General features: G+C 42.0%; 1 protein-coding gene across 6 annotated transcripts; it reads left to right on the forward strand.

Annotated features, from left to right (window-relative positions):
- The first annotated feature begins 359 nt into the window (after positions 1 to 359).
- Positions 360 to 14,106, forward strand: NFYB (nuclear transcription factor Y subunit beta). Of its 6 annotated transcripts, none has more exons than XM_060279899.2 (8): positions 360 to 470; positions 1,425 to 1,573; positions 6,246 to 6,339; positions 8,200 to 8,330; positions 8,932 to 9,129; positions 11,456 to 11,534; positions 12,916 to 12,995; positions 13,202 to 14,106. In XM_060279899.2, the coding sequence occupies exons 3-8, from the start codon at positions 6,246 to 6,248 to the stop codon at positions 13,232 to 13,234; spliced, it is 615 nt and encodes a 204-aa protein (XP_060135882.1). In that variant the 5' UTR covers positions 360 to 470; positions 1,425 to 1,573; the 3' UTR covers positions 13,235 to 14,106. The 6 variants fall into 6 exon arrangements, with proteins under 6 accessions (XP_060135882.1, XP_088532878.1, XP_034983992.1 ...); XM_088676751.1 differs by lacking the exon at positions 360 to 470 and adding an exon at positions 532 to 889; XM_088676752.1 differs by lacking the exon at positions 1,425 to 1,573 and having other exon boundaries at positions 360 to 530.
- Positions 14,107 to 15,183: the final 1,077 nt, after the last annotated feature.

The raw sequence follows: 15,183 nt of genomic DNA on the forward strand, positions 1-15,183 counted from the left end.
TTATTTTTTGTTTCGACTACGTCAGACCAACACGGCTACCTACCTGTAACAAATACAGTACAGTATCTTGAGCCGGCCTTGAGGGCTGACAGGAAAACGGGACTCTTCAGAAGAGCCCGCGCGCGCCCCCGTGTGAGAGAGAGCGCGCCGCCGCCGCTTGTGACCGTCAGGTTGTTTGTTTGATAATTTATTTATTTCGAGGCGCGCAGCTGTTTGAAAGCAGCAGCAGGAGGAGGAGGGAGGGAGGGGGGAGAGAAGGATCCGGACAGCGGCGGGAGGGCTGCCCCATCACGGGAAGAGCCCTCCCGCGAAGGGAGGGGGCGGCGGCTGTCGAGGAGGAGGCGGCGCGGAGGGAGGGCAGGCCGGCTCCGGGAAGCGGTGCTCCGCGCTGGGACTGGTTCCTTCGCAGCCATTTTCTGTCCAACCAAACAGCCGATTTGCGGAGGGAGCCAACCAGGGCCGCACTGGAGGTTTGTGCCTGGCTCCGGCCAATGATTGGTAACCGGTTTCACTGCAGGCTCGAATGAAATGTCCGTCTCCCTCCCCGGGCTCCGGCGTTGCCGCCGCGCCGTCGCTGAGGGGACCAGGAAGTGCGGGGAGAAGGAGAAAGCGAGAGAGAGAGAGAGAGAGGCAGAGAGGAGGAGGAGGAGGAACCGGGGGGGGGGGGAGGAAGAAAGAAAGACCGCGGCCCGGGCCCGCCTGCGTCTTTGTACTGCCGCCGCCGCCACGGAGCGCAGGCTCTGGCGGCCGTTGCTCGGGGCCTGGAGAGGGGGAAGCGAGAGGGAGCCGTTGGCCGAGGCCCCTGAAGGGAGATGGGCTGTTGTGACAGGAGTTGACCCCTGGAAGAGGAGCGGCGGTGGTGGCGGGAGGAGCGTGTCCCACTCGCGGGGTGGGTGTGTGTGTGTGTGTGTGTGTGTGTGTGTGTGTGTGTGTCGAAAGGAGCGCGTTTGCCGCCTGAGTGAATAGCCCTTCCGAGGCGCCTTCCCTCTCCTCTCCCGCTTTCCCAACCTGGGGGTCGGAGGGGACCCCCAAGGATGAGGACCAACCACCCCCCTCTCGGCCAAGCGCGCGGCCGAGCCTGTTTTATTTTTAATGAGAGCCTCTTCTACTGTTCCCTCGTGGAGGCCGCCCTTCTTTTCTCTCCCTCCCGCCTCCCTTTCGCCGCTCTCCCTGCTCGTTTTCTCCTCCTGGGGTGGAGTTGGGTCTATTGGTGCACAAGGGCTTTTGTCTGCTGCTCGCTCTTCTGTTACTCCCCACCACCACCCGTCTCTCACCATTATATATTTATTTTTTTGGAGGTTCACTGAAGGGGGAATGGGGCGGCGAAGGGGGCGATGGCTCCCCTCGCCACCACGTTGGCGATGGTCTGGAAGTCTATTTACACACACATAACCCCCGTGGTTATCTCCCCCCCCCCGATCTAGCCCTTGCACATGGCCGCCTTTCGAGGTCTCCAGAGTGGCTTTGGTTGGGGAGGCGGAGAGACGAAGCTGTCAAAAAGCGCCCTGCACGCTAGAGAAGCTGCTGTTTTTGTCTCGCTAAGTCCTGGTCGCAACGCGCGTGAACCCCAAAGGTGGGTGGGTTTGTGGCTCTGGGATGCTGGCTCTGGGGTGCCATTTAGGTGGGGTGGGGGTGTTATTTTCCTAGCTTCCAAATGTTCAAACGTTACCAGTTACAGTACTTCTGTCTTGTTACGGGAGGTTTGTCCTTTGTCTCACACACTTGAGCTTCTTTTTCCATCCTCCCCAGTCCCATTAATTGAGAAGTCTCCTTGTCACTGGATCAGGCATCCCCAGACTTCGGCCCTCCAGATGTTTTGGACTACAGTGCCCACCATTCCTGACCACTGGTCCTCTTAGCTAAGAATCATGGGAGTTGTAGGCCAAAACATCTGGAGGGCCGAAGTCTGGGGATGCCTGCACTGGATCATAGCTACCTTCAAGCCACCACACATGTTAGGAATGTGTTTGTGGAAATCGGAGAACACTGTTTTATAGAGTTCATTTACACAGCTACTGGAATTGTTCAATCCTCAGACTTGTTCCTGGCCCCACCTGCCTAGTGTGAATGTGCCCATCAGATTTGAATTGTTTATGTGAATCCTAAGAGTACAAACTAGCTGGTTGGCATGAGTTCTGTGATTTTTTTTCAAAACATAACTCAGTCATAGAACTCTGTTCCGTTTTGCATACCATAACTGATCTCTATTTATTTGTCTAGTCAAAAAGTCTGTGAAGGTGGAAAAACAAGCCCAAGTTGCAGTTATGTGAACTAACCCATTTTGAAGACTTCCTCTTTTGTTAGGGCAGTTTATGTTTCTCCTTTATATAAAGGCTTTTCCTGGGGTTGCCTACCAACACTGAATAGCATTAGCTTAGGCCTGCTGTAAACAAACTCTAGGTAACTCACAAGATGCTGTATGACAATTCCATGCTGACATGGAATTCTCATGCAGGAACAAGACAGGTTGACAGATCTTGTATTGGTTGCCTTTGTCTGCTTGTACGAACTTGTATGCACAACTCTACCAGCAGAATGACAGATACAGCAAACAGTAAAATACATAGAAGAGAGTACATTGAATTTTTTTTTCATTTATGGAATGCCTAACATCAAACAGTTTATAGTGTCATGGTGCTAGCCAGCCATGCGCTCTACCACCTATTCAAGCTTCTCCCTCTCCCCCCCCCCATTTTCCATCTTCTCTCCCCAGCAGACACTCATCATGTTGTTGTTTTTAAATCCTGTTAGGATTTCCCACCCCCTAAAGATTTTTCGTAAGTGCAGTTTTTGTCCCGCCATGCCTGCTGGCACGTCCCTCTTGTGGATGGTGCCATTTTTGGCTACATAAAGATTACCACTTAGAGAAAGATGTTGATAGTATAGAATGAATGCAAAAACTTTTCTGAATCAAAAAGTATTATTGTGTAAGGTTAAAGGCCTCTTCTTGCAGCAGTCTTCTTGATTTCAGCATGGCCTTAACTAGCCTGAAGGCAATCTGATATGTTCTAGTACTATATGCTGAGTAGCTATACTAGAATTAACCTTGCTCATTAAAATCCTGCTGCAACTGTGCCCAACTTGGGTCTAATTTTCTTAAGAGCAACATTCACTTGAAAATTTGGTCTGATGGCCTTGTGTATATTTAGTATGAAATTGTCCTGTAGTTAGATTGGTTATTGAACTGATGGTTGGAAATTCCAAAACAGGAAAATGTTGAAGTAGGCTTAAGTACTGTTTGTTTGTTTGTTTGTTTGTCTGTTTGTCTGTTTGTTGGACACCTACTGAAATAGTCTCAGGGTGACTTATAAACAGTATAACACATGCCATAAAACATACAAATGAAACAAAATCATAGAACACGATTTAAGAAAACAATGCTAAAAAAAACCACACCAAAATATCTATAGCATAACTGGTACAATAGCCAGTTATCAGTAGAAAATTAATTATATAATCAACTCATCAAATGTCTCAGAGGAGAGGAAGGTATTGCCCTGGTGCCATAAATATATTAACATCTGCACCAGGGCACCTCACTGGGAGAGTCCCATGAATAGGAGAGGTACAACCTTGTTCCCACTCTCTTCACCTCTCTTTGATGGGGCACCTGGGCTCAGATGACGACTGCAGGGTCCATGTAGGCTGCTGTCTGAGGAGATTTTCCATCAGATGTTGGGGTCCTATGCCATGTAAATCTTTATAGGTTAAAGCCAATGCTTTGAACTAAACTCAGAAATGTATTGGCTGCCAGTGAAGCTAGCCAGAATTAATATATGATTAGACAGTCTACTCTCCACAGCCGTCAGGCCACTGCATTCTTCATTACCTGCAGTTTCTGAACTGTATTCAGAGGCAGTCCCATGCATAGCATATTGCCTTATTTTAATCTGGAGGATACCAGAACTGGTCAGGTTATCCTTGTCCAGATAAGGATATAGATGGGGTACCAGCTGAAGCTGGGAAGCGAAGGACACTTTATTAAACAGAGATCACTGATGCAGCAAGTGGCAGTAATAGAATTCCCAAGCTACAAACCTGTTTCTTCAGGAGAAGTGGTACTCTGTTTGGAATCAGTTGAACACAACTCATCTGGTCAGAAGAATTGTCCCTTAACAGCATCTCTGTCTTGTCTGGGTTAAAACTACCGGTAGTAGTTTTTCAGAAAGAAGCTGAATCAGTGACTTCCATCAGTATTAACCCCCTAAAGTGCAGATCTTCAGACTGTTGAGTTTTTCTAGAGAAATTGTTGCATTTTCGTAGTGTGATGTTTTCATATTGCTCTTGTGCTAAATGATTTCCATAAAACCAGGAACATTTTGCTTTATTTTACCTGACTAATACAACATAGTGTTTTATTGCATAATTTGAAAGTGACAAATGCTTGAAAATTATATACTGAAAGTTCTCATCCCAAGTGACCATTGTGATATAAGATACTGTACCTGTAGACAACTAACTAATATTCTGTTATAAACAAGACATGCTGGCAGTGGCCTTTTTATAGGCCTCTGTACAGTTTCCATCAGTAGGGCTATTTCATGTAACTTAAGAAGGGTCACTTTAAACTCATGAAATATCTTCTTATTTGGAGTCCTAAGTTACCTCTTCCAAAGAACAGTCTTGGCTAAATGACAAATCCTATCAAATTTGGGTTCTGTACAAAATCTTAAAGTAAATTATTTCAGGTGTTTTCTTCAGCTTTTGCCTCAGCTGTTAACTTTCTTACGTTAGAAAAAGTTGGGTGAATGAAACTTGTTTTAAAGCAAGGATTCTAGGATAGTGGTTGTCATCTTGCCAACGGTGGTACATTGGATCAAATTAAAATAATGGCATGTTAGACAGGAGGAGAACATAGATGCTGTAGTTGCATTCTGTTATAATAAGTAAATCCTTAAGAGAAAGCACTAGCTGTAGAGTTTTTATTTAAACTTGATGGTTATGCTGAAGCAAAGCCAAAGCATTAAAGAGGTCATCTTTATTAATATTTAACAGAAATAGCAGACCAATTGCAGTCGTTAACAGTCGTCAACAGGTTTACCATTCCTATCAGCCAATCACCCATTCCCACCACCCTTCTGAGTAATACCCCTCCCCACCCTCTGAGTCTGGTGACTTCTGTTTCAGTGTATCTGAAGAAGTGTGCATGCACACGAAAGCTCATACCTATGACAAACTTAGTTGGTCTCTAAGATGCTACTGGAAGGATTTTTATTTATTTTTTGTTTCGACTACGTCAGACCAACACGGCTACCTACCTGTAACTAGAAATAAACTCAGCATTGTTTAATGAAAAATTGTTGATAACTTCATAAACATTGTCTTCATAAACATTGTCCCCTATTATACATAATATAAAACTGGTAACATCTCTCAGAAGTACTCAATTACGGTATTTAGATCAGCGTTTCTCAACCGCTGTTCCGCGGCACACTAGGCGACGAGAAGGGCGATTTGCATTGTCACGTGCCTGGTGGCCGCCAATACACACCACTGACCCGCCGGAAAGGAAGCCGGCCGGGTCACGACGCGGGGCGAGCGCAGCTCTCAACAGCCACCACCACGGGAGGGTGGTTTTAGACAAACTTAAAGAAGCTGGCTGGATGAGCTCAACCTGAAACTTGCTGAGCAAAGGATTGTGCTGGCAGAGAAATCAGCGGCTTGTGAAGCCTTATTACAGGAGATTGCAACCAACACAGCAATTGGCAAGTGTTTCTTACAGTCATAATTATATAGTCAATATAGGGCGGCACAGAGTTAATTTTTTAAACTTTTTTAATGGTGGTGTGCCTCGTGATTTTTTCATGGAACAAGTGTGCCTTGGCCCAAAAAAGGTTGAGAAACACTGATTTAGATAATTAAAACATGTTCAAGTGTAATTTAGATTAATCTTCAGCAGTGTGTATTTTGCAGCCCTTGTATATGATCTGCCTCCCTCAACCCCTGGTTCTCTGTGGGTAGTTGCCTTCTTCACAGATATAAAGTGGTTTTGGACAATAAAAGTTTCATAATATTCTTAAATAATAGAAGTACTGCTATATACTAAAAGTCTTCAGTAGAAGGCTTAGTTTGAATAATGATCTATTGCATGTTAGGCAGCAAAGATCATGTGTAGTGGGCATGTAATACTATTTATATTTTCAAATCTCAAGTATTTGGATCAGAAATATGTACTCAGATTTTTAAGAACGATATGCTTGGTCAAGTGGAGTGGACTGTTCTAAACTCGGATCTTTTTATTCCAGATGGATGGTGATAATTCTACAACAGATGCTTCTCAGTTAGGAATTGCTGGAGACTATATTGGAGGTAGTCACTATGTGATACAGCCTCATGAGGGTAAGTATTGTGTTGGTCAAAGACAGTGTCCATTCTTACTGTCATTTTTCACATTGCAGCTTGCAGACGTGTAGAAGAGATGTGACTGCAGCCCTGTGAAAATATATCATAGTCTATAAAAGAAGACTATATCATAAGACTCATTCACAGTTCTGTATTAAATTAATAGCTCTTATGTGAGCCCATTGCTCAGCAATGATTAAATTAATATATACCATGTAGTACTAGTGTGCCATATGCTTCAATCCTGTGCACATTTCCTTGGGCTTAAGCCGCATGGAACCTAATGGGTGATATCAGTTGTTGGTCATACTTAAGTCCATTGATTTCAGTGGCTCTGCTTTTAGTATGACTTACTGGTAGTTGGGTATCACCCAGTGGGACATATTTAATGAGTAGCATTGTGTTGCAAGTAATGTGGGGGAAAGCTCATATAGGTACTGAACCAATCTTTTTATTTTTTAGTGGATGTGGGAGCAGCTTTTGTCTATTTTATTGTGACCTCAATATTACAGCCATTTGTTTCTTTGTTCATTCATTCATTCATTCATTCATTCACCATCCCATGCTTGCTTGTGCAGGCATGCACACATATACAAATCTAATTGTCTGCCCTTTGTTTTGTTTTAAACAGTTTTTCAAATAAATTTTGTGGCAATCCTTAAGATTACCAGTTCTGTCTCTTGTGGATCTACAATATGTCCTAAAAATCTAGTTTCCTGGGATCTTGTAATGTAATATTTGTAAACACATACTGGTAAGAGTATAAAAAGAGCCTTGCTGGTTTCAACTACAAGCCTATCTAGTCTAGCATCATGTTTCCCACACTTGTCATCCACGTCTATGGGAAGCCCAACGGCAGAAGATGACTACAGTCGCACTCCAGCAAGTGTTTCCCAACAACTGAGATTCAGAGGCATCATGCCTCTGATCTTGAAGGTAGCATACAGCAATGATGAATAATTTCTGTTGGTAGTCTTTTCCTTCATGAATTTATTTAATTTGCTTTTAAAGCAGCATAAGTCAGTGGACAAGATTACATATTGTGATAGCAAATTTGATATTTTCTTAAAGGGTGTTTAATTTTTTTTAAAAAAATTAAAATAAAATTAGAACTAAACTAAAAGGAGGAAGGGTTTGGTGAGGGAGACGGAGAATAAGCTCTGTCAAACCAGTACAGTAGAATGATCTCTTCATTTAGTTCATTTGGGGGGGGGGAGATGCAAGAGAAACTTTACTAACAGTTACTGTACAGCAGTTTTGATGATGGTCAAAGGTGTTGTAATGGGAGGTGGTTTTCCAAATAAGGTAGGGTTGTCATACGCCCGGTTTCTGCAGGACATGTCCTATCTACCTGCTCTTTTGGGGATGACCCACAGCTTTGTGGTAAAGTACATGCTTTGCATGCAGAAAGCCTCAGGTTCAATTTCTGGCATCTCCTGGTAGGGGCAAACCCTCTCTGAAACCTGGAAGAATCACTGATGGTCAGTAGAGACAATGCTGAACTAGATGTGTATGTGTGTGTCATACAGTGATAAGCTATGTAACCCTTTTCCCCCTTTGTGCTCCTAAAATGTCAATTTTCAGCCTAGATTATTTTGACATGCTGGGATCATCCAGGAAGGCCGAAGAACAAGGAAGTGTATATGTTTACTTTTTGTGTACATTTTTAAGGTGGGAATGTGAACTTCTATAGCCTACATATATGATGAGTATTTTAAATGAGAGTTATCATAGCAAAGTTGGCAAAGTTCTTTTTTGCTCTTCAAAATATGGCAACCCTAAAACAAGGTGTAAGTGAGGTTTTCAAAGGGGTATAACATATGAAGCTAATATTTGTGCATTGTGCTCTTTTTTTAGATACGGAGGATAGCATGAATGATCATGAAGACACAAATGGCTCCAAAGAGAGTTTTAGAGAACAAGATATATATCTTCCAATTGCAAATGTGGCAAGGATAATGAAGAATGCTATACCTCAGACCGGAAAGGTAATAACTCAGAGAGATTTGCTCGCATTCCATGTGTACTATAAGAATCTTAAATTCATCATAGATTTTTTTTAAAAATACAGTTGGGTTGCATTCAGTGGGGGTTTAAGACCAAATATTGAGAGCTCCTTCAGATGTGATGTAACAATGAGAGCAGGAAGTACAAGTGCATCCTTTCTAGTCTTCCACATCTCCAGCTGCCCAAAACAACTTTTGCATCTGCCTCTCATGGAGGGATTCCAGTCCTAGGTCCCCAATTTTTGCTGGGCTACATCCTATCTATCATCCCTGACCATTCTGCCTGCTGGCTGGTGGTTGCACTTCAGCAACATCCGTGGACGCAGAGTTGGGGAAGGCTACTCTAAATGACTGGCAGTTTTGGTTTGTCAATTATTTAAAAAAACTACTACTCAATTCAAAATTGTCAAACATTACAAAATTGAGGTAATGTGTACAATTAAACCATTCTGTTTGGGGTAGCTTAACTGGCCCAAAACATTTTATTCTATTGGCAGTTTTACTGGTGTATATATTAGGGTTAATTCAGATTGAAACAAGAAATAGTTTGATTACTAGATGATGCTGATGCTGATTATCCTAGATTGCTAAAGATGCAAAGGAATGTGTTCAGGAGTGCGTAAGTGAATTCATAAGCTTTATAACATCAGAAGCAAGTGAGAGGTGTCATCAAGAAAAACGGAAGACTATAAATGGAGAGGATATTCTCTTTGCCATGTCCACTCTGGGATTTGACAGCTACGTGGAACCTTTGAAGTTGTACCTTCAGAAGTTCAGAGAGGTTTGTAATCTTTCTGTGGTTTTACTTTGCAACAGTTTGGAATTTTGTCTATTATGACTAATTACTGTTTTTATATTTTATATAAACCAGGGAAGTTGACTGAAATTTTTATTTATAGGAAGCCTATTTTCAGAATGTCAGTTTCTTTTTAAAAAATATATATATATATGTAATTTTTGTTTATGAACCAGCTAGTTTATATGCTTTTCAGGATTTGGCCTTTTTCTGTCCATGCTAGATTAGTGTTGCAACTTAGAAAGCATGCACTGGTCTGAAAAAGAAGTTTGTGTTTACTAGCTTGCTGCTTTTACTTCATGTTTTTATTATCACATGGTGCACTATTTAGAATTGCTTTATTTTAATGTGTAAAGTCCAGGAGAGTACATGGTCAAGCATCTCCACAAATTCAATGCGAAGCTTGAATAATCTAGCATTTGCATTCCTCTTTGAGTCTTCTCCTCTTCCCATATGTTATGCAATGTTTTACTTCCTATCTGGATCTGTCATGTCACAGGTAGACTTTCTATCCTCTTTAGGTAAAGGTAAAGGGACCCCTGACCATTAGGTCCAGTCGTGACCGACTCTGGGGTTGCGCGCTCATCTCGCATTATTGGCCGAGGGAGCCGGTGTATAGCTTCCAGGTCATGTGGCCAGCATGACAAAGCCACTTCTGGCGAACCAGAGCAGCACATGGAAATGCCGTTTACCTTCCCGCTGTAGCGGTTCCTATTTATCTACTTGCATTTTTGATGTGCTTTTGAACTGCTAGGTTGGCAGGAGCTGGGACCGAGCAACGGGAGCTCACCCCGTCACAGGGATTTGAACCACTGACCTTCTGATCAGCAAGCCCTAGGCTCAGTGGTTTAACCCACAGCGCCACCTGGGTCCTCTTTACCATGCATCTGTTTAACATTATTGTGCTTATTCTGGCCAAGAGGAACAGCAGCTATTACCCACACACTTGCTCTTTCTCCTGAGCAGCTTAATGCAGCTCTGGTTGCTGATTTTTAATTTTACCTATTTATTTTGTTAAGAAGCTACACTGCAAAACATTTGAAATGAGCACTTAATGTGTAAATAAATCTGCAGTTGCTTTCTGTGGCAGTAGCTCAGCATTGCTCATCCCTGCCCTTTACTCCTTTTCACATTGAATGCTGTGTGTGTGCAATTTGTGCCAGCAATAATTCCTTCTTATAATAACGGTCTACGATGCACAGGTTAAATTGGAGAAGCTGCTGCAGTTTCAAATGCACAAATGGCAACTTGGGCTGCTACAGACATGCAACCTCTTGAATCTTCCTAGTTGTTTCTTGTGACACAAGGTCTAGCTCCCACAACCCTTTCACCCTCCTCTTTTTGGCAACCACTCACTGGAAGAGGTAAATGAGAGGTTGTGTTTACTGAATAACCATAGACCTCTTGCAATAAAAGCTGAAGGAAATATCACACACCTGTAATGTAAATATTGCTGTTAATTGCATTAACTGTGCTTCGAGCTCCCTTTCCACCTTGCCTCATTTCTGTTCAGGGTTAGAACTCCAGCTGTAGTGGGCCTCCTGGAAATAGCTCAAGGCCATAGGCTTCTGGCACGACTAAGGAGGGTTCTTCCCACTTGCTTCTCACCCAAGGGAAGAATTCTGTGCGAGTCTCTGGGTTGGCTAATTTAGAGCCTGCTGCATTCAGCCTTCGAGCCTCCAGACCAGGCATCCCCAAACTTTGGCCCTCCAGATGTTTTGGACTACAATTCCCATCTTCCCCAACCACTGGTCCTGTTGGCTAGGGATCATGGGAGTTGTAGGCCAAAACATCTGGAGGGCCGCAGTTTGGGGATGCTTGCTCCAGACTGAGCCAAGCTTCCAGTTTTGACTACAAACCTCCTGGCTGAATGCAGACTGTGACACAGACTGAACCCATGTTTACTTTGCTTAGTTTATAGTTTATAGCTTCTGATGCACAGCATCTCAACTATTGTAAATAGTTGTCTTGTTGTTTGAGGCAATATAAACACTTAACCGAATGAGCAAGGAGTTTTCTCTGAAATGGCTAGCAATAATAAAGGTGAAAGATCCTGAAGCTCTGCTGCACTACTCTGCTGGTTACACTGCTTTAGGTGTGATCTTAAAATGTTATCAACATCCACACCAAGAATACAGATACAATTATTGCTGTACAAAATATGTAGAATTATAGAATTCTGTAATGGAGATCCAGGGCTTGAAAAACCTATTGCATATACACTACACTGCTATTTCAAAAAGTGTGCAATGATTTAAGTGGTTGAAAGTGCTTGTATCCTCATACAAAACATTATTTATTCTTTTTCAAGGCCATGAAAGGAGAAAAGGGTATTGGAGCAGTTACCACAGCAGATGGCCTTAGTGAGGAGCTCACAGAGGAAGCATTTAGTAAGTAACACTTGAAGTTGCTGGGACACATTTTGCTTTTGATACTTGACACTTGAGATTGGAAGAAGCTTGTCAAGTAGGACCAAGGGGGTGCAACCTACCAAGTACTGCTACCATGTGGTTTATGTAGAAGTCCATGAAGGGTGCACTGAAATGCACTGGAGGCTGTGCTTTGTGGTTGGCACCTTGTGGCTGGTACCTTGTGGCTGGTTCATGCACATGTATACATCTCCTGAGTTCTATTTATTTATATTAACAGCAAAGGTTCTTTGGGTGGGTTATGTAACATGAAATCAGAAATGAGGTAAAGCTAGAAAGAGTAACATAAAAGCATGAAAAAATTGTGTATTTTATTAATACTACATTTATATACAACCTTTCCTCCCAAGGAGCTCAAGGTGCAACCTATGGCTCTTAATCTCTGTCCTGACGCTGGCCCCTCCCACCAGCACTTCCAGCATTTTCCCATTAAAACCCTGTAAGGTGGATGAAGATGAGAAAGAATTACTGGTCTCAGATCACTCGGTGAGCTTCATGACTGGGGATCTGAATTCTAGGCTCCAAATCCTAGTCCAGCATTCTAACAACAACAAAATAGAGAAGTCTTCACCTGGTGCCAAAGAAATCAAAGTACATGCCAAGCAGGTGTCTCTGGGAGGATGTTTCACAACTGGGGTGCCACCTCTAAAAAGGCCCTCTCCCTCTCTCTATATGCCTCATTTGATGAGGGCACCTGAATAAGCTTCAGAAGATAATCTTAAGGTTCAGGTGGGCATATGTGAGAGAAGGCAGTTCTTCAGATAATCTGACTTCAAGACATTAATGGATGTAAAGTTAACTGTTTAAATTGGGCCTAGAAATAGTCTAGATGCCAGTTCAGATGGCACAACACTGAAGTAATCTGTTCTTAACAGCCAATCTTATTGAATAATTTAGCTTGGGGACCAAATGGACCTTTTTCAAAGGTATTCACTGCAGTAACCCAGCTGGGAGGTTACCAGGCTGAGCCCGTGGATAACTGTAGGAAGACTTAAGTTCCTCCGGCTTCCCTAAGATGCTATTTGTATCTTCAGTGACCATTCTAGATCTAAGTGTACTCCCAAACTTCATGCTGCTGCTGCCATTTCATTGTCTTCAGTCTAAATTTCTTGTCTTCACCTGAGTTTCTCAATCATATCTGGTACCTTTGTTTCTCTGTTTTTAATATGCACCAATGAAAGAGATTAGATTTCATTTGCAATATCAGGTGGTGGTCCTGATATACAGTACTGTATACTGGCCATAATACGTTTTTTGTTTAATGGTGAACGCATTGAATTTGGTTTGGCGTATCATTCTCTCTGGATTCAGTCCATTAACTAAACTGCTTTCTTTCTTTTAGCTAACCAGTTGCCAGCAGGCTTAATAACTGCAGATGGCCAACAACAAAATGTTATGGTTTATACAACATCTTATCAACAGGTACAGTGCTTCCGGTTCTTTTTCTCTTGACTTATATTTAAATATTTCCAGTTTCTGCAGCTGCAGCTGATAGCAACCAGACAGGTAAAAAACAAGTCCAATGGTTCTAAATCAGCACTTGTTTAACAGTTGGACCTTCCAGATAAATGCATGTGCTGCTATTGTAAATTGTTGAAATTAATCTTACTTTGTTCTGCACTCCCTAGATCTCTGGTGTTCAGCAAATTCAGTTCTCATGATTTGAAGATGGCTTTGGATATGGAAACTTGAAAGAGATGGGCAAGGAAATGGGAATGCTGAAAGAGAGGGAAACTTTGGTTTAAAATGGCTGGTGAAAAGAAAAATGTCACTTTGTATATATAATAGCTGTAATGTAGCTGACTGAGGCTTGACTAATTGAGGTGTGAACTCTGACTCAAACCTTTTTTCATAAATGATTTTAAAAGAAATTGGATTTTAAAGGTATTAAAGTATTTTTGTTTTGTACAAGAGTTTGTTGCTCTGTATAACTCCTGTATGCATTGTATATTGCAATTTACTACTGTCAGAGATTTGTAGACAGTTTCTTATTTTCATATTGAATCATGTTACTTTTGTAATTCAAGTAAACAGCTGGGTTTAATTCAAGTTTACCCTTTGAATAAAACATAAGGGTACAGTTCATTTTGAATGCAAGTTGCCTTTATTATAAAAAATAAGATTTTGTTTTGTAACTGTCTTGCATGACTAAAGTTGCGTTAACATATTTATTAATATTTCGACTTTGAAAGGGAATTCCTCAAGCGCCAGCAGTTCAAAAGAAGTGCTCCCAGTGTTTTAATGTAATGATTGAATTAATGTGAATCCGCAAGTATCCAGTCTCTAGATCTTAGCATTAGAAGCTTGGGACATAATCTACCAAGAACTGCTTTGCACAAGTTTTCATAAGACAATAACTGTCTTCTGCAGGGCTAGTTCTGTGGATTGCCTGGTGCCCCATAACAGTGTTAACTGTACATTGTAGTGCAGTCCCTATTTTGCAACAACTAGAAGTATGTAGTAGTTTCTTTTGTTGATTCCATTGACAGGGGCATTCGTCTCACTGCTTTTGAAATAAACCCTTTTTAAGTTATGATCTCTCTTCATAAAAGCCAAATTCTCTTTACTCAGTTCCAACAGTTTGATAGTCTTTGGTAATTCATTATTATTCTCTAAACTTCTCCATTTCCATGCTTGATGGGAATTCTGAACTGTTTATAACATCTGTGGAGTGTGTGGGTGTATGCTTGTGTCTGAATGGATCTGAAATGCAAGGCTTCCACTTGGTTGGTGGTTTCCTGTCTTTGCAATAAACTCCCATATACCTAAATAATATTACTTAATTTTGTATATGAACAGATTGTGCCGAAGACCACCTGTTCTGGTACATTTAGTGTCTAGATGGGGGTGTGTGAATATTTTGCTTATGCAACATTATACTGTTGCTATTAGGACAAAAGCTGCTAGTGTTAGCCACCCTATAGCTCAAAGCAATTGCAAGGCATAGGGGTGGGGAACCTTCATTCTCTTACCCGGCTTTCTGGAAGCTTTGAGCTATAGTCCTGCTGTTCAGAGGCCTTGTACTAGGATTAATTACATATTTTATGTAAGGAAAAATTACATATTTTATGAATTATTTATTGGAGCTTAAAGCTCAAATGCTGCCTCAGGTCTCACATAGCCCAAGGATGCAGGTGGTGCACTTGACAAGGCATGGGAACTTAACAAAAAGTGAAGTTGGCCTCAGTAGGACCTATCCATAGCCAGTATGGTCCTTTTCATAATGGAAGCTAGGACAAAGCAATTAGGTTATGTGTATGATGAGGGATGGTGATAATTATATACCTATATGCTGCAATGCTCCCCATAGTAAGTATAGGGAGACTTCTGTAGGAGGACAGAATTTTCATCCAACTAGAATTCTTGTCTGATATTTTATATGCAAAACGTGAGTCTAGAATTCCAGTGTAGTAGTTAATGTTATTAAAACACTACTTTGTGTAATAGGAAGTAAAAGGAAATAGGAAGTTAAGTCGAGTGTTTGTTTTTATTCACCACTTGCTTTCGGGAACCTGTGGATAGAGTATAAGGTAAAGGTAAAGGGACCCCTGACCGTTAGGTCCTGTCACGGACAACTCTGGGGTTGCGACGCTCATCTCACTTTACTGGC

Source organism: Zootoca vivipara, chromosome 9 (genome assembly GCF_965207765.1).
Source record: "Zootoca vivipara chromosome 9, rZooViv2.hap1.1, whole genome shotgun sequence".
NCBI classification, from domain to species: domain Eukaryota; kingdom Metazoa; phylum Chordata; class Lepidosauria; order Squamata; family Lacertidae; genus Zootoca; species Zootoca vivipara.